This window comes from Centropristis striata, chromosome 5 (assembly GCF_030273125.1).
Source record: "Centropristis striata isolate RG_2023a ecotype Rhode Island chromosome 5, C.striata_1.0, whole genome shotgun sequence".
In the NCBI taxonomy this organism is placed as follows: domain Eukaryota; kingdom Metazoa; phylum Chordata; class Actinopteri; order Perciformes; family Serranidae; genus Centropristis; species Centropristis striata.
Genome location: NC_081521.1, coordinates 10,655,307 through 10,674,410, shown reverse-complemented (window position 1 = coordinate 10,674,410; position 19,104 = coordinate 10,655,307). Strand labels below are relative to the sequence as shown.

Here is a 19,104-nt window from a genome sequence, read left to right as displayed (position 1 = left end):
TATATACCCAGAGGGAGACCTGCATTTTCCAAAAGGGAGAATTAACTCATCTGTTTCTGTGGCTGCCTCGAGCCTCTAATGCTGGTTGACTGCTCACCTCTCAAGCTGGGGGGCAAACATTTCTTTGCCGCGAGACCACGACATGAAGACCAGTGACAGCTTGCTATGACAGAGTTAGGTGGAAGAGGTTCATTTGAGCTAGATAAGTGAACATTTTCTCAGATATGACAGCGCGAACGAGTCAGGGAGGTCAGTTTTACAGCAATGTCTAAATTTAAAAATGCAAACAGGGAGTTTGAGAGTTTGGGAGGAAAGGTCAGCTGTAGTGTGTGTAAAGGTAGGGTGTTGTTGGAGGTGTAGAATGTGCATGTGCTTGTGTGTCAGTGTAGCATGTGTGTGTGTGTGTGAGAGAGTCAGACATTGGTTATGTAGAAGTCTCAGAAAGGCCACTGAAGAACAAAGCTGACAAAAATCAGGTGACATAAGGAGAGAGTGGATTTATTTAGAAAGCACAGAACAGGGTGGAGAGGAAATTTCATTTTGGGACGAGGCGAAGGAGGAGGAGGAGGAGGAGGAGGGTGGGGGTCTAAGTTTGTGGTGTAGCATTTCTGGGGGAGCAGCAGCTGCCAGAGGGACAGCTGGGTGGCCGGCCCAAGGAAGCAGCCAGGGAAAAGTGCCTTCGTCTTAAAAGGTTTGAACGGATATTTATAGAATTCCTCACCAAGGTTTCATATGAGAAGGGGAATGGGTTGGGAGTGGGGGTGAGGGGTGGTGGGGGTGGAGGTATTCTTCTTGTATCCATCTTGACGTCTCAGGAACAACATGGATTGCACAGGGGGCTGCAGCCTTTAGAGTTTGCTCTGAGCAGATTTCCATCAGATCGCATGCTTTGTATTCCCTCTGAGGAAGCGTCACCAAGGAATGTAAAGCTGCTTTCATTACTGGACGTTCTCCATCATCTTCAGAAACTCTGAGGAGAAAAAGAGGTCAACAGTCAACCAAGCAACCCACTGCCGATCCATCAAAGTCCAGTGTTTGGACAAGACCTGTGAGGGAGGTTTTAGTCAGATCACAGAGAACAAGTAATTGTAATAAATATCGTACATGATGAGCAATTATCTATTCCTGTCACTCCACATTGGCTTGTTTCGGCTGTAATCTCCTCACTAATGTTTCCATCTCCGCACTCACAGACTCAAGTATTATTTTTACCCCCTTGTTAAAATATCATTTAATTATATATATAAGGACCCGGCAGTGACCTGTATTGTTTTTGAGCTGAAAGGAAAAGTTAACATGATGATTCTACCTGAATATACCTGAGTTCCTTTGGTGGCTGTGTTCTCTCACAACACTAATGTTAAGAAATGTTGAAAATCAGTCAAACCATTTGGCTGAAAGTGAGTTTGTTATCATACTATATGTATTCTTTGGAGCCTATACGTATATATCATATTTGAGCCATTATCTTATCATACTATATGTATTCTTTGGGGCACATAGGACTATTTTTTCCCCTCAAATATGATGAAATATATATATTTTTTATGATCACAAACCAAGGTTATAATAGTCCCTGTCTGTATTCTGATGGTTTTTACAGAGGAATTCATTTATACATCATTCATAACCTCATTTATGCTATTTTTTTCTGAAAACATGGCGGAAATGAAATAAATAAAATAATAATAATAATAATAATAATAAAAATAAATAAATAAATAAATAAATAAATTTTAATTGATGTTGATGGCAGAGATATTCAAAATTAAATTCTCTTGAATTAAATTAAACTCTTATCAGCTATTTTTGGTGTTAGCATTATTTATGTACCTTTAGTTGTACCAGGCATTAAAATGAACAAGAAATTAGAGAAAACAAGGGCGGTCTAATCATTTTCCATGACTATATATAATCCGACATCAGCATCTGTAGCTAAGTATAATGTGTCACATTCTGTTTTCTGCTGTTCTACTGATAATAAGCTCAAAAACATTGTGAACTTCTGACAGTTAGTTAGGGTGACCATATTTTGATTTCCAAAAAAGAGGACAATCGGCACGGCCTCGAGACACAAATTCACACAGGCTTCTCGGAGGTTGATGAACATGCTTTATTATGCTTCAATGGTGCAAAATTAACTTCTGTAATAAAATAAAATGAAATCTGTAAAAACTTGTAACAAAATAATAGCTCTCGTAGACTCTTTTCAAATAAATGAATAAATAAGTGGACATGTCCGGGCAAAAGGGGACTTGGTCACCCTAAGTTAGTAGGCAGTATGAGCTTTGAGGTATATGTACATTTTCAATTTTAAGATAGAGTAAGTTAGAACGACTTTTTCTAAGCTTTAGTTGACCAAAACTAACTTTCCTGTACACTGCAAAAAAGCCAACTTGTATTTTTTGGCCTAAAACAGTGATTTAAGTTGGTAAAACTTGGAAATATAAATTATTTACATTTAGAGCAATAATGTAAGTTAGCACAACAAAGGAAGCCAGTTGTCTGCTCAAAAACAGGTTTGTGAGTTGTTGTTACTTATATCTTTAAGTTGGGGTTCACAACAAGGGACAATAGTTCTGCTAACTCTTATTTCTTTGTTGTAAAATTCGGTCATTAGCGAAAGCTAGCGGCTAACTGATCCTAGCGGCTAACTGATGCTAGCGGCTAACTGATGCTAGCTGCGCTGCTTGTTATGGCTACAAGAGTAGCCATTAGCGTATCAATGCTAACAAAAATTGTGGTCGCAACATTAGCTGACATTTCATAGCGGCGTTACAATCGTGCCACTTCATCACATTGCAGAAGTTAGCAGAAGTAAGGATTAAAAGTTATTATAATGTAAAATTGTAAGTTAGTAAAACTTACAGTTGAGTTGACAAAAATCTGAATTCAGAGTTGAGCAAACTCAAAAACAAAACTTAAAATATTTAGTTTAATTGTCCAAAACTTAAAAAGTTTGTTGCCTTGAAATTTTGAGTTCACCCAACTTTTCTTTTTTTGCAGTGTAGTTCAACTTCTTTTACTGTGGAAGACACTTTTCTCGCTCTATATTCAGTTTAATCTTACCATCAAAATCAATCTTTCCATCTTTGTTTGTGTCCGCTTCACCGAACATCTCATCAATGTCTTCCTCAACCACTGGTTCTCCAGTCATGATGAGGATAGCACCGAACTCCTCCCGATCAACGAAACCATCTCCATTCCTGAGGATAAAAAGCAATAATAAATCTCTGCCTGAAAACTAATCTCTTGCCTCCCTACTCTCAAACTCAAACTGAACATTTCATCAAAAGGTTCAGGCCAATACTTCTATTATATTCTATTTGGCTTGTAGCTAAAGAAGTCCAATGAAACTGGATTTTTCAGTTTGGTAGCAAGAAAAATGACTCAAAATGTTGCCCCATTATTGCTGGATTTATGAATAAGCAACTCTTTGCTAAAAAAAGTTCACCATATTTATTCCATGGGTGATGATAGATCATTGTTACAAGTAGTTTCTGTTCCACCAAGTGGCCATAATCAGTTATTGCAGGTTTAAGGATCAGGATCACTTTTGTTTCCTAAATTTCCTCGATAGAGAACGGTTTGTCTTCAACCTACATTTGTAACTGTAATAAATACAATAAAATGTAGAAATGTACCAGTACACAAATGTAAAGTACCCAGAATAATTAGTAATACATGCAACAATATAGCTCATTTGGATGTACAGTATGGGGATACTATCAAATACATTTTTAAATGAAAGTTGCTTTTTTTCCAAAATATTAACGTATGTGCTTTTAATTTAGCGACTGCACAACATGACATCTTTGAAATGCATGTGGCGTTTGTATTTGTCTCTGTTATTGTCTGCAGTGGTTGAATGTAACTAAGAACAATGTACTGTATTTAAGTAAAATTTTGAGGTACTTGTACTTTACTTGAGTATTTCCATTTTATGTAACTTTATACTTCTACTTCACTACATTAAGAGGTAAATATTGTACTTTTTACTTCATTACATTTAGCTGACAGCTTTAATTACTTTTCAAGTCAAGATTTAACATAAAAAATACATTTTAAGTGATTTGACTTATTGCTTTTTAAATGAAACCTCATAACCTTATATTTAGTATTTAAAACGAACCCTATCTTGATAAAAATAAATGCTGCTTACATAAATGCATCAATAATAATAATCCATTAATATATTTGGAAAATATAAAACAATCTGAGTGGGTCCATTCTGCATAACAAGTACTTCTACTTTTGATACTTGAAGTACATTTTGATGCTGATACTTTTGTACTTTTACTTCAGTAAGTTTCTAATGCAGGACTTTTACTGTAATGGAGTCATTTCACAGTGTAGTATTAGTACTTTTACTGAAGTAAAGGATCTGAATACTTCTTCCACCACTAATTGTCTGTCATACTTGTCAAAAATCCGGAAGCATTCTGAAAGCTCATCTTCACTCTTTCCAGCCTGGTCCTCCTTTAACTGTTGCACCATCATGACCAAGAACTCCTCGAAGTCGATGGTACCGCTGCCTGAGGAGAGGAGAGGAGAGGAGAGGAGAGGAGAGGAGAGGAGAGGAGAGGAGAGGAGAGGTGTAGGAGAGGAGAGGAGAGGAGAGGAGAGGAGAGGAGAGGAGAGGAGAGGAGAGGAGAGGAGAGGAGTGAGGAGGAGCAAAGAGCTGATGGGAAGGACAGGCTGTACTATCTGAGTCCTGTTGAGGGAAAATATTATAAAACAATGTATGCATTTAATCCAACAGAGTTTTTTATTAATAAGGCAAAAAGCAGGAATGATCATTCTTGACTTGTGTTGAGCTTAATAAGTGTGTGTCATACTGAGAGCTGTATTCTGAGATACACCACGTAGAGTGTTGATTTTATGTTGATTTTATGTTTTTATGATTTTTTGTTTTTATTGTATTCATGCATATTTTACTCTGTGCGGGCAGTACATTTTACATTTTATTTTATTTATTTTCATCCCATTTTTAATTTTTTATCTTATTGCATCTTACTGTTCTATTGTTTACTACATCTCTTTGTATTGTGTTATGTATTTATTGTTTGTGCAGCACTTTGGAAACCTTGTGTTTGCTAAAATTGTGCTATATAAATAAAGTGGATTGGGTTGGATACAGTGAGCAATCACATTAGGGGTGTTTCCATTACGCCTAATGTGAATATGAGCCGTCCTGAGCGGTCTTTTGACCGCACTTTTCTTGTCCCTGTAGAAGAGCAGGGCCGTTTTTCTCCCCTGAAAAACGTCTGGTTGCTGATTGGATAGAACGCTAAACAGGATGTGACGTATACTCGACGCCACAACAACACGCACCACTTGTCAAAGCCTGCAAGAACCTGGTCTCACAGAAATCTGTGAAATAGCCACGGATTTCGCTTAACTCAAAATTCGTGGAATAGACACGGAATCACTCAAATTTCCGTGAAACTGACACGGATTTCGCTACAATGCAAGTTAATGACAGTCATATCCCGTGGCCATCCCATTGATATTTTTTTCTATTGGTTTGTTCCAAGTCACGTGACTTTCAAGGTTCCAGCGGTCAGAACAAAAAACATGGCGGACACTTCTCTCATTTTTTGTGAAAAAATTAATATTTTGACTTTGTTTCTGCATAAAAATGGATTTTGATCACATTTCTAGCGAGAAATATATGTTTTATTTTCGAAATATTCACTCAGTGAATGTACATCATCACTTTGTATGTTGGAATAGCCACGGGATATGACTGTCATTAACTTGCATTGTAGCGAAATCCGTGTCAGTTTCACGGAAATTTGAGCGATTCCGTGGCTATTCCACGGATTTTGAGTTAAGCGAAATCCGTGGCTATTTCACGGATTTCTTTGAGACCAGGTTGCCTGCAAAGTACCGTTGCCAAGTTATTGACTTTGTCACTATTTAGCGACTTTTCAGGCGTTTCTGGTGTTATTGGAGACTTTTGGAGACTTGTTCTTACTCCTCTTAAGGAGCCTTAAGAGAAGTAAGAACGAGTTGAAGCGGCACAGTCCTCCTGCAGCAGTCTCTCCCAGCTGCAGAGCCGGAGGGGATATTAACCCCTTAGCGTCCAGTCTGCTAATAGGCTAACAGTTAGCTCTGTAGCAGTACAGTGTGTATGTGCTGCTGCTGCAGGAGGTGTTCACTTAGTGAATAAAGCAAAATTGAAACCAAACCTTTGTCACAAGATAAAACAGACATCAAGGAGTTCATTTTTAGTTATAACTCGATTTGAAAAAGTGTAGTTACTGCAGTTAGACTTTGTAGAGCAGTACTGCCTACCGGCATGTGAACATGGTAACACAAAGTCAGTGCTTCAACTTCCATTAACCACATTGTGCTCAGGTCAGCTGAGACTTGAAAACAACATGCCTGCTGGGTTCATGTCACACTAGGTTACAATTCTCTTGGACTCGGGTCGTGTTCAGACAGAAATATGCAGCTCGATCTGCACTCCACCTCAAATATTTGACAGAAAATATACTGCTGGCATGCAAGTTGAAAGAAGAGGACATTTAACAGGTATTTAGCATCTTATCCAAATGCTTTAGAGGTGCATTATGGGTATGTTAGTATCCAATTTCTTCCTGTCAGGATATCTCTGCCTCTGCTGCTTTGATATTTATTGTCCTTTTACAATATCTCTCTTCCAACCAGGATTCCAATGAAGTTGGGACACTGTGTAAAACATAAATTAAAACAGAATTCATCAAATTCACAATGAGTGAATACACTTTTTTTTTTTTTTAAACAAAAGCTTCCCACCTTATTTGTACTGCAATCAACTAAATATAGGTTGCAAAGGCTGTGCAAATCATTTCATTCTGTTTTTATTTATTTTTCCACAATTTCGCAACTTTTAGAGTTAGGGTTGTAATCTTAATGGATATATAATTTTTTTTAAAAAACAGTGGCAGCAGTACAAATATCTAGGCACTGTCCTGGATGACAAGCTGACATTTGATTTAAACACTGACGGTAAATGTAAAAAGGTGATCCAGCGTCTGTTCTTTTTAAGAAAGCTGAGTTTTAATGTAGACAGGACTCTAATGAAAATGTTTTATTCTGCTTTTATTGAGTCTGTACTTTCCTTTAATGTTCTCTGTTCACTGCAAAAAAAGAAAAGTTGGGTGAACTCAAAATTTCAAGGCAACAAACTTCGATACAATTTTAAGTTGGACAATTACACTTAATATTTTAAGTTTTTCTTTTGAGTTTGCTCAACTCTGAATTCTGATTTTTGTCATTTTTTTGTGGACTCCAGCTGGAGGCAGCACAGATACAATGAGACTTCAAGTGCAGTGCCAACTCGGAAAGTTGGCTTTCCGCATTTCACAACAAAAAAATAAGAGTTAGCAGAACTATTGTCCCTTGTTGTGAACCCCAACTTAAAGATATAAGTAACAACAACTCACAAACTTGTTTTTGAGCAGACAACTGGCTTCCTTTGTTGTGCTAACTTACATTATTGCCCTAAATGTCAATAATTTATATTTCCAATTTTTACCAACTTAAATCACTGTTTTAGGCAAAAAAAAATACAAATTGGCTTTTTTGCAGTGTTGGTTTCGACATCTCAGTCTTAAAAAGAAAAGCAAACTGGGTAAAATGTTCAGGCTGTGTTGTAAAATAACTGGTGTTTGCCTTAAAAATCTTCATCAGCTCTATGAAGAAACTCTCATCTCTAAGGCTCAGCGAAATCCGTGTCAGTTTCACGGAAATTTGAGTGATTCCGTGGCTATTCCACGGATTTTGAGTTAAGCAAATCCGTGGCTATTTCACGGATTCCTGTGAGACCAGGTTCCAAATATTGTCTCTGCATTTGGTTCTAAGACCTTTTTTTCCCTTTTGCTATTTGTTGATCACACAATGATCTCACCATCCTCATCCACCTCCTCAATGATGGCATCCAGCTCCTCCCTTGATGGATTCTGACCCAGCATCCTCATCACGGTACCCAACTCCTTGGTGCTGATGTCACCACCACCGTCTGTGTCGAACATGTCGAAGGCGGCCTTGAACTCTGGATGAGACAAGAAAATAGTTTGAATTGTGACATCTCTAAATTTGCCGAACAAGATCGAGGAGGAAACTTTTCTCTGGATCTTACACTAAAATGTTAGTAGGAGTTATGAAATGAAAACATGACTCAAGCCTGACTGAATTTAAAGGGTAAAAGGGAATGATTTTGAATTGAATTCAAATGATTTTGAATTTCTTAAGGACTAACCTGCAATCATTTCCTCAGTCAGGAAGGAGCGGGCATCACTTTGGGCGTCAGTGGGCTTAAGAGAGGAGAAACCATCACAATGACATTAAAAGCTCGACACAAAATACAGAATGTAACTGTGTCTATGTCTTTCACCCATGCAGCAGTATAAAATATACTGTATATACACGGTAGCCAATTAAGTTGGAATAAAATGTCTCATGAAATTATTGTGACAATGTGATTTATCCTTCTCAAAACATTATTAATATTTGACACACGGAGGTCACCACTACCCCATGTTCTAGATAGGACTTAAAGTGTTTTTTAGAGATTTTTCTGCTCATGCATCTTAATGTTATAACATCTCTTTTATTTATTTAATTTTGTTTGCTTGTTTCTATGTTTTGTTATCTTTTCATTATTATTATTATTATTATTATTTTCTCCTTTTTTTAATGTAAAGTGCTTTGTGTTGCATTTCTCTTGTATGAAAAGTGCTATACAAATAAAGTCTGATTGAGTCGGATTGAAGATAATTTGAATTTTTCTATGAACTGTAAACACAAGTAAAACAATCATTTTTAACTGGCAAAAAAATTAGGGTAGACTTTTAGAAATTTAGGGTAAAAGTTAAGGAACATAGAAGGATTATTGTGGAAAACCCTGTAATTAAGTCTTTTTTATTTTATTTTTAGATCAGACTAATGCCCGGGACACACTGCCTGCAAGAGCAGCATGTGTCAATTGCACCTCTTGGTTTGTTTCTATGGTGACGGTATTAACTCTCTGGAGTCGATGAAACACCTGCATATTACTTCTTCATGACATGAAGACATAAAAATTAAGCAACATTGAGTCTCTCCATCAGCTTCCCTCTAAAGTTCTGGCTTGAAACTCCATGCCAGATTTTTTTTTTTTGATGATATTTGGCCAAGTAAAACTGGAGATATTGTCAAATATATTTAGTATAAAATATAGAACTACACTGTAAAAAATGTTTGTTGAAATTACAGTAAAGAACTGTCAAATTGCATCAGAAATAGGTTGTAAAATTAAACATTGTACATCACCGTAGTAGATACTTTAAAATTACTGTAAATCAAAGAATAGTATAAAGCTTTAAATTCTACCACCATAAACTGTAGAAAACACACAGTTTTGCTGTAAAAATATAAAATTTTCATGAAAAGTTAATGGAGAAATACCATCATGACACAATTATCCTAAAAATAATGGGATTATTCAGTATAAATTACAGTTTTTGCTGATATTTACATTTACATACGCTCACTGTATTTTTTATGGTGATGTTCTGGCAACCACAGCTGCCGGTATTTTACTGTTAATTAAACTGATTTTTTTTACAGTGTAGAGATCATCCTCATTTTACCTCTTATATTTTATATTTGCAACCTGTATTCATATTTGCAATATTTAAAATTATGTGTTTGAAACAGATTTTATGTTTCCTTAGTTCATTTTGGGTTCAACATTTTGATCAAGTAAGTAAAAGTTAAACATTAATTATCAGGACATATAGGTGAGGTAACGCTGAAAAGACTGCAACAACATGGCATGGCAGAGATTTTTAACAGATTTTTTAACAGACATAATAGCCGAAGATTTCAGAGGGTAAACAGGTCAAAGTAGTTACACACCCCAAGAGGCTCAGACACAACTCGGCTGCAGTCTTTAGCCTATTTTTTCTTCATGACCCTCACAGTTGTGAGCAATAATACATAATGAAATAATGTTTTGACAGTCACATTGACCTCTTACCAGTAACACCTCTAGTTTCAGTGTCTACAGGTGCATCTCAATACATTAGAATATGATGAAAAGTCAATTTCTAGTAGAAGTGAAATAGCTCCAACCAAGTATTGAGTCATATAGATGACATACTTTTCAGAGGCAACATTTACATATTAAACATACTTTTTAAAATTGCTCTTTTGTAATCTTAATTTTTTTGAGACACTGAATTTTAGGTCTACATTAAATGTAAGCCATAATCATTATAATTAGAAGAAATTAATAAATTAAGACATGAAATGTTTCATTCTGTGTGTAATGGAGCTATATAATGTGTTATTTCCACTTTTTGAATTTAATTATTTGAGATGCACCTGTATATGTGTAGAATATGTCACGGGCATGGAAAACAGCAACTTAACATGTTCCTGTTTCAAAATAAAAGCATCCATTTCTGTGGATAGAATCCCTTCATTTGCGAACACAAAGCTTTTATTCTGCAATATTTGCTAGGCATTTTTGTTGAAAATGCAGTGAATTGGATGGCTCCATGAATTAGTACCGTCTTTTAATTACGAAGATACCTTTGTAGAAATGAAATGGTACTATTATTCATGGCTAAACTGTATGTAGAGGGCCATGCCACAGCAGCGCAGCAACGGAATCGCCATCTGTGTTGACACTGCTCCGGTGCAAACCAGAGTAGTTTAGCTAAGTAGCTATCATGTCCTGCTTACGCACGCTGTTATCTGGCCGTTAACAAAAAAACGGAATTTTCTTTTCTTATTCATCTCAATGGGAAAGCATGTTTTAACTCATTTACTGCAACTCAAGTATCAATATTAATTGTGAAAAATCAGCACTTGTAAGTTCGAGGGTAAAACTTTTTCACTTATGTTCATATGATCCTTTAGTGGAAAACTCTGGTCACTGGACCTCCTTATAGTTAAGCCCTGATTCTCCACTGAGCCAGAGAAAACCAAAAGAGAAACCTAAAGCCTGAGACAGAACTATCACTGACAAAGTGACAGCCAAGGACAAGTCATGTTTAATCCTCTGCCAGCTGTCTGCACTAAGTGAATGATGGTTCTTAAAGGGGAACACCACTCACTTAAAACAATACGTCCTCATACCTAAACAACAGAATAGATAGTTTGCCAAGACTCCCGAAACAACATGACAGTTCCATTTAACTTATGAAAAGGTCAGTTTGAAACACGTTGTGAAATAAAACTACTTTGCTAGCTTTATAAAAGACCATGGTTAGGTTTATAGATGAGGTAAAAGTATAGCAAACCAAGCTAAACTAACTAAATAACAAATATATTGAGTAGTATTCCCTCTTTTTTAAATATTTATACCCCTGTTCCTTGGTAGTTCAGGAGGACAGTAAGTCATTCTCCCTCTTTCCCTGTTGGCTTGACAGAACCTCATCACTATTGCAACACCAGACCCTCTCATTAGTTCACTACAAAGCTATTTTAAAGTGAGACTTGGGACAGGATTTGAGAGGGATTTTCTCAAGGTGAATGTCCTAAATTAGGACACTGAGAAAAGGCATCAGGGCTCGATTTACTCAGCTGTGCTCTTTCTATCTTTAGAAACTCCAATCTAAATATCAAACAAAATCATGCTAGTCTGTGAACAAACAGCAAAGAGTAGTAAGTTGAACATGTAATGTGAAGTTCCAATCAGCACGATACCAGCCAGGAAAATAGAATTTTCTGTCGTCCATAGCAAACATCGTGGAAACATAAACAGCCAAAATATTTGCCAGGGATAATTTTCCCCAAAATTCAATAATTCCCAGAGATAAAACACCACTTAGAAATCCAGCTGAGAAGCCAGCTGTGCTGCAGATGGTGTCTTGCTGGGTCACTGTGGTCAGTTTTCTTTCGCTTCAGGTAATAATCTCCATCTTCTGCCATTTGGCCTTCTTCAGTTGAAATCAAAAGCAGATTCCTGAAAACTAAACTTCCTTTTCCCTTTTCCCTTCCTCCCAATTTCTTACCATGGCGGCCGGCTGTGCTGTACAACAGACACCAGTAAAAAAGACAGACGGATGTCTGTGAAAGAAAGTCTCCCTACTAAACAGTCCAGGTGGCTTTAGCCCATAAGTAGCCTCTCATCCCACTCCACTTTTACTGAAAATGATCAGGATTGGGCAAGAGACCCCCTCCTCAGACAAGAGACAGCCAATCAAATCCAACTTCAGTTTGTTCGCTCTTACAATCTGCTGATGGACGTCCCCTTGTGTGCCACACTCTCCAATCCCCCATATTTAGATAACAGACAAGCCCAGTGACATTTATTAAAAAAACAGAAAACACAGTGCAGGCATCAGGCAGCTGGAGGTTATTTTGGCAGAGGATCAACGGAGCATCTCAGTGCAGATGGACACTTGATTTCACATACTGCACAAGAACAGGAGTGCATGCATGCTCACACACATTCTGGTACTTCTATCTTTGTGAGGGCCTTCATTGGAACAGTGAATTTCCTTGCAAGGTTATAATAGTTTTGAATCTTTTATTAGTTTTAGTTTTAATTTTGTTGTGAATTTTTGTTTTCAAATCCAGTTCGTTTTAATGAGTTTTTAGAGTGAGTTTTCAAGTTTTAGTTTAGTATTTATTTTTTGAAATGCTTTAGTTTTAGTTTTTTGTAATGGGGTTATTTGTTGGGTGGGAGATTAAAAGAGGTCACAGTACATTTTGCCTTTATTTCCTTTGTCTCATCCATCTTCATTATGTATGAAAAAAGTTGACAAAGACGAAAACGAAGGACATTTTCACTATAATTTTAGTTAGTTTTGTAACCACACAATACAGTTTTAGTTAATTATCATTTTTTTTTTGTAACTTTAACCCTTAAAACAAAGTCTCAAATCTCAAAAAAGCCTTTAAAGAAGTGAGGACTGGCCGAAATGTCCTCACTTTGCAAAAATGTCCTCACTCTGTTGGTTAAAAATGTGGTCCTCACTATGTAGGAAGTACAAGAACACACACACACACACACACACACACACACAGATTAACACCTCGCAACATGCACAGATTCTCTACCCCTTCGCAGTGTCCGTTAGCCCATCTATCCGCCTGTCTCCCTGTCCTCGCTGGCGTGCACTTGCCCTTGCACTTATGACATCTGTAACTTAAGAGGCGTGAAAATAGTCCTGTGATCTCACACAGCTGTACCTCATCTGTAACTATTTTTCCTATCAGTTTCTCACCCCATCAACAAGTACACAAACAAAAACCCTCTCATATAGGCACAAACAGGCAACCCATAATTAGCATGTCAATCAAGTCCATGAGAGAGTTGAGGAGCCACGATTAACTAAGTCATGTCTGTAAAATCAGCAGGACAGAGTAGAGAGAACTTAACTGAGTCTGTCCCCCCTTAAAACACAACCCCATAGGTGATTTTAGGAGCTTTTTACTACCCATAATTGTGTTTATTATGTCAGCGACCTCTAGTGGCTATAGGAATTATGAAAGAAGCAAAGAAAGGGGTTAAGTAATGTTAGCCTGGTTAAACGCCAGACTAATCACAAATGAGATTAGTCTGGAAACCAGCCATTCATTTCTCCGTAGAGGAGGTGTGGTATACGATCCTCCAGAGCCGTTTATTGGGCGCTTAGAATGTCTATCAAAAGCGTCTGTAGGTAGCTCTTAGCCAATCGTATCAGTTATACCTAGGGTGACCAAGCGTCCTCTTTTGCCCGGACATGTCCACTTTTTACGTCCTGTCCGGGGCGTCCGGCTGGGTTTTATAAATTCACGAAAATGTCCAGTGTTCACTGTTTTTCATAGGACCAGTACATGTGCACGTAAATTGACCGGCGCTTTGCACACAATTTTGCGAGTAGTTACCAAGAGGCTGCCTAGTGGGCGGGTCAGCGCCGCGCACACACACACAGAGAGACAGAGAGCAGAGCAGACAGAGGGCAGATCGAACAGCGGAGCAGCATTGCACGGGAAATGCCGAAGCGTAAGTGCAGCTTCACAGATGAACTGCAAAAAAAAATTTCCGATGTACCGTCCCGGTCGGGACAGGTGGGAGGCGGAGTGCACCGTGTGCAATGCTGCCACATATGTCTCAGTGTCTAATAAAGGTGCTGGAGATCTCAAAGCTCAAAGCTCAAAGACAACTAAAGATGAAAAGTATAGATCCTTTTTGTTTGTTAAGTTAGTTTCTTTGTGAGACTCTTCTATTATTTATCTTATTGCAGTTATTAAGAGATATATTGTTGAAGCTAGATTTTCTAACAGAAGAGTTCATATTTAGAACATTATTTCATATTGTTCATTCATTTATTTGAAAAGAGTCTACGAGAGCTATTATTTTGTTACAAGTTTTTACAGATTTCATTTTATTTTATTACAGAAGTTAATTTTGCACCATTGAAGCATAATAAAGCATGTTCATCAACCTCCGAGAAGCCTTTCTGAATTTGTGTCTCGAGGCCGTGCCGATTGTCCTCTTTTTTGGAAATCAAAATATGGTCACCCTAGTTATACCAGATGACGTATGTAGAGCGACAGAAATTGATGTCTACATAGCCAGACTAGCCCATCTCTACTTTGAGACTAAAATGCTCATTTCTGCTCCTGCAACATTTTTCTGGAGCATGTTCCGGTTATGGCTGCTCTGAAGTTTCAGTTCACAGTCTACCGGCAGTGTCTGTGTGTCTGTGAGAGAGTGTTGCTGCTGCTTTGCTTCTCCAGTTCTCGCTTTCTGCAAGATTATTTATTTTTATGCCTTATTCCCCCTCATGTCATTCAGCCACACACATCCACTGATTTTATGGTCACTAGACGAGCTGCTGCTGGTCTCTGGGGGCTCCGCTGTCCCCCGGCTCGTAGCCAGATCACCGTGGTTACAGCAGTGAGCGGTAGTGGGGCTAGTTGGTAGATTAGGCTTTGGCCAAATCCTGTCGGAAGCAAGGCTAAAACATCCTTTTTGGTGGTGAAACAGGAGTGTAAAGTCAAACGTTGTTCTTCTTCTAAAATCAACTTTCTATAGCAAGTGTCCAAATCGGATATGGCTCTGTTCAGACTGGGCCACATTATTGACTGATCTGACAGGTTGCTGTAGTAACGGCGTCAGAGCGTCTGACATCATATAATTGCGACAGCGACAAGAACAACAAACATGATGGAGGCAGGTCACCTCAGTATATTGGCCTTATCACTGTCCAGTAGAGGTGCAGGACATCTCAGACGCACCAGGGGAGAAACCGGGCGGATGGACGTCCCCGTCGGGCCGTATGAGTCGGGCGCGGCTGCCGGTGGACACCTCGTCTCCGCGCTGCCCGCGCTACGCTTAGAGTGACGTCACGGACAGTCAAAAGCGATCTGAGTGTTTGGAGGTTTAGACTGAGACGCATCTGTCCAAATGCGATCTGAAACTACCTCCAGAAGGTGGTTTCGATCCGGTCTGCAAAAATCGGATTTCATGTGATTTGTAACTGTTCAGACTTCAAAAGAGCCATCCAGTTCCAATCTGGATGATGGGCTAAAAATCAGATTTTGGCTGGCAGTCTTAACGAGGCCTTAAAGCACATCAGGGGCTGTCTGCAAGTCCCTTCTGGCTGTTCCAGAGTCCCGGCTCTAAACCAAAGTTGATAGGGTGTTTGCCATCAGGGCCCCTCAACTCTGGAACGACCTGCCTGAGGACCTGAGGCTCGCTGAATCACTGAATTCTTTGAAGTCACTGCTTAAAACACATTTTTACAGACTTACATTCATGTGATGTTGGCCCTTCTAACTTGTGTGGTATGTTTATATGTATATGTATATGTATGTGTATGTGTTTTTATATATATATATATATATATATATATACGTATGTATGTATGTATGTATGTGTGTGTGTGTGTGTATGTATTACTCCTTGGAGTGTCTGTTAGTCCAACGCTGAACAAGACTTTTTTACTGAACAAAACGTTCAAATAAACTGTCACTAAGTGAAAATCCAGTGAAAGGGTCAAAGTTATAATGTTATATATAACTTTATTGACACGTTGCCATGGATACGCATTGTTCTGCTTCTCTCCTGATGAAAGCTTGCCTTGTTAGTGACCTGTCAATAAAAGTTAGCCACGCCCCAAATCATATGATCTTCTATTTTCTTCTAAATGGGGCCATTATTTGAACAATTAACATCAAATTGTCTTGAAGAAGATTTTTTTTTACCAATTTATGGCAAAACATAAAGAAGCTGTTGAGATACTTTAGTTTGAACCAATGTGGTGGACTGACAGACATCCCTTGTGACTGTCCACCAAACAAATGCACTATTAATTCAATTTTTCATTTGTCAGATAGATACAATCTAATATCAAATGCACTACACCAAAGATTCATCTCCATTTGAGACCACCAGACAGACATGCCAATCCAGGAGTCTCCGCTCATCTTGGTGTTCACTCTGGAATTTTAAGCACTAAGGCTCTGCAGTTTCTATATTCTTTCACTGGAAATCTATTTATGTCCACAACTTATGTCTGATGGACATGGAAACAAGAGCAGCTGTTCCTTTTCATTACCTCTATCATGCTTCTTATATTAAGATCAGAAAGCATTGACACATATTAACTTAGTAAGAAGCAATCCTCATTATAAAGAGACAGCAGCGTGGAGAATGAAAATGAAAAGAAGCTTGGCAGGAATATGAAGTGACAGAAGGCCATGAAAGTAAACAAACAAACAAAAGACAAAACAATAAAGTACAAGTGTACAAGTCACAGTCACACACTTTTTATTTTATTTTTTACAGCTAACATCATCAGTCAGTGCGTTTACATGACACTTGAAAAAAACGAATTATTGTTTAAGAACCCACAGTGACACGGGTGTAACAAACACTTTAAATGTTCTAGAATCTCCCATATTCAGCTCTATGCTTCACATTAACTCATTAAATCCCTAAGCGACACATACTCAACACCCTGGTGTGGTGGTCATGTGACTGTGATAAGAAGTGACTTCTCCGAAATATGTGTGTGACTTGAAATAGAAATGTGGAAAAAGTAGCTAATTTCAAAAAGCTTATTTTTTTGTAACGGGCTATATTTAAACCTATTTAACAATCCTAATCCGTTAATAGGGAACTGAACAAATTAAAGTCACAATTTTGATATATTCTATGGAGATGCAAAAAAAAGGCACATGGTTATTTGTTTTTATTTATTATTGATTTATTTATATTAATTGTGTGCCTTTTTAAAATAGTTTTGTGTCTTTTTTTAGTCAATTTGTGTCATTTTGGATGTTTTTTTTTTTTTTAATTTTGTGTCTTTTTTTTTGGTCATTTTGATGCTGCCTCCAGCGGCCCCCAGGTAATTTGAGTTTGAGACCCCTGATTAAGGATTACTGGGTCTGGGTTCTGATGGGTTAATCTCAGCCAAAAAGGTCACATGTCCCACCGCTGCCCATCCAGCTCCACTGGCTACTTGTTGCAGCATCAAATTCAAATCTCTAATGCTGCCTACAAAGTTGTCTACGGTACTGCAGCCAGCTACCTGAACGCCCTGATTCAGACATATGCTACCTCACGACCGTTGCACTCTTCCAATGAACGGCGCCTGGCTCTGCCCCTGGCTCGGAAATCTTTTAGTGTAAGCCCAGCATAAAACTGATGAAAAATCCAAAACTATTATAACCTTTCCCTGCATACAACACCTCTTCTTTAACCCTCTGGAGTCCGGAGAACGACTTCTTCATGAGGTAGAAATGAAGCAGCATGGAGCCTTACTGTCAGCTTCCCTCTAAAGTTTTGGCTTTTCCAGAAGTTTTCATGTCCATTTTAATGCATCAACTCTTTTTCAGCAAAGGTTAAAATCACCACGACCAAGTGTGACATGATATTACTTTTTTTGCAGAGATTTTTCAGATTTTGCAGTGTGTTTCAACATTTTTAATGCAATCTTTGGTGTTTACTGTTTTTTGTGTGATTTGGGGCTATTTTGTGTGTTTTTTTGGTTTTGTTTTTTTGGTGTGTTTTTGTATGTTTCAAGATGTTGATCCAGTAAGTCAAAATGACAAAATAATAATGAGGTGAGGTTGTGTTGAAAAAGATGATACCAGCATGGCATGGTGTTCATTATTTAAGTTGCATATACAGGCAGAATGAAAAAGAGTCATAAACCAACAAAATAGCCCCAAACTCCAAAGGGTAAACGCATAGGAAGTTGGCAAATTTGAACCAAAATCTCCTGGACTTCAGAGGTTTAAATCACCCTTCCACTGCTTCCCATGTTCCTATCTCTTCTTTCCGTCTTAACCTCCTCTCACCCCTCTCAGTCGTCCCCCTGCCTGTCCCGAGGGCCACGGTGTGAGCTGAGCTTCCATGCCGTCCAGCTTATGTCACCGCCTCCATTCGGTGCCTGTTTGGCGCCTGACTGACAGCACCAGCTGACGCTCTGCCCAGCTCAACACTTTCCTCTCCTCGAGTGAGAGAAAAGGTTTGATAGTGTGAGACAGTTTTGTTTTTCAGTGGAGGAAAGAAAGACCAAGAGGAAAATGCTTGTCCTTTTAAAATTATTTTCCTTTTTCTCTTTCTTTCATGTTCTCATCTTTCCACGTTCTTCTCCTGGACCTCCTTCTATTCCTGGACATTCCCTGGAGGAGCAGCTGTGGACAAACACACCCTATAAAAGGCTGGAGGTATGCCATCACTCCTCCCTCTGCAGCACTCTATCCCTCCATCCTGACCCCTTTTTCGTTGCTCTTATGACTCTTCTGCCCCTTTCCTCACTGGCCCTGCAAGCTCCTTTATGCCAACACAAACAATTTTTTGTCAGTTGCTGTATGTCTATGTTCGGATGTTTGGGAAGTTCTCTGTGTTGTCTCGTGGGTGGATGTTCTGCAAAAAAATCAAAAATGTTCCTCCTGTACAGTGATTGTCTTATACATGCTTTGTCATCAATAAAAAGATCATTGAAAGGAAAGAAATCAATACAACCACAGTGCTTTTATTTTGAAGGCGATTTATATGTGCTATATATATGTTATATTTATATGTATGTGCGTGAATGCATAAGCACCTGCAAAGATTTATCTTGTTAAAACACTTTGCTTTTTGCACAGGGTAAATAAATTGTTTCTTTACCGCAAAAC

General features: G+C 38.2%; 1 protein-coding gene across 1 annotated transcript; it reads right to left on the bottom strand.

Moving 5' to 3' along the window:
* Nucleotides 1–924: 924 nt before the first annotated feature.
* Nucleotides 925–18,336, bottom strand: LOC131971140 (troponin C, skeletal muscle). Its single transcript, XM_059332453.1, has 6 exons — nucleotides 18,280–18,336; nucleotides 8,249–8,303; nucleotides 7,898–8,041; nucleotides 4,421–4,535; nucleotides 3,070–3,206; nucleotides 925–970 (listed from the first exon to the last, which is right to left on the bottom strand). Exons 1-6 carry the CDS (start codon nucleotides 18,334–18,336, stop codon nucleotides 939–941), a joined length of 540 nt encoding a protein of 179 aa, XP_059188436.1. The 3' UTR covers nucleotides 925–938.
* Nucleotides 18,337–19,104: the final 768 nt, after the last annotated feature.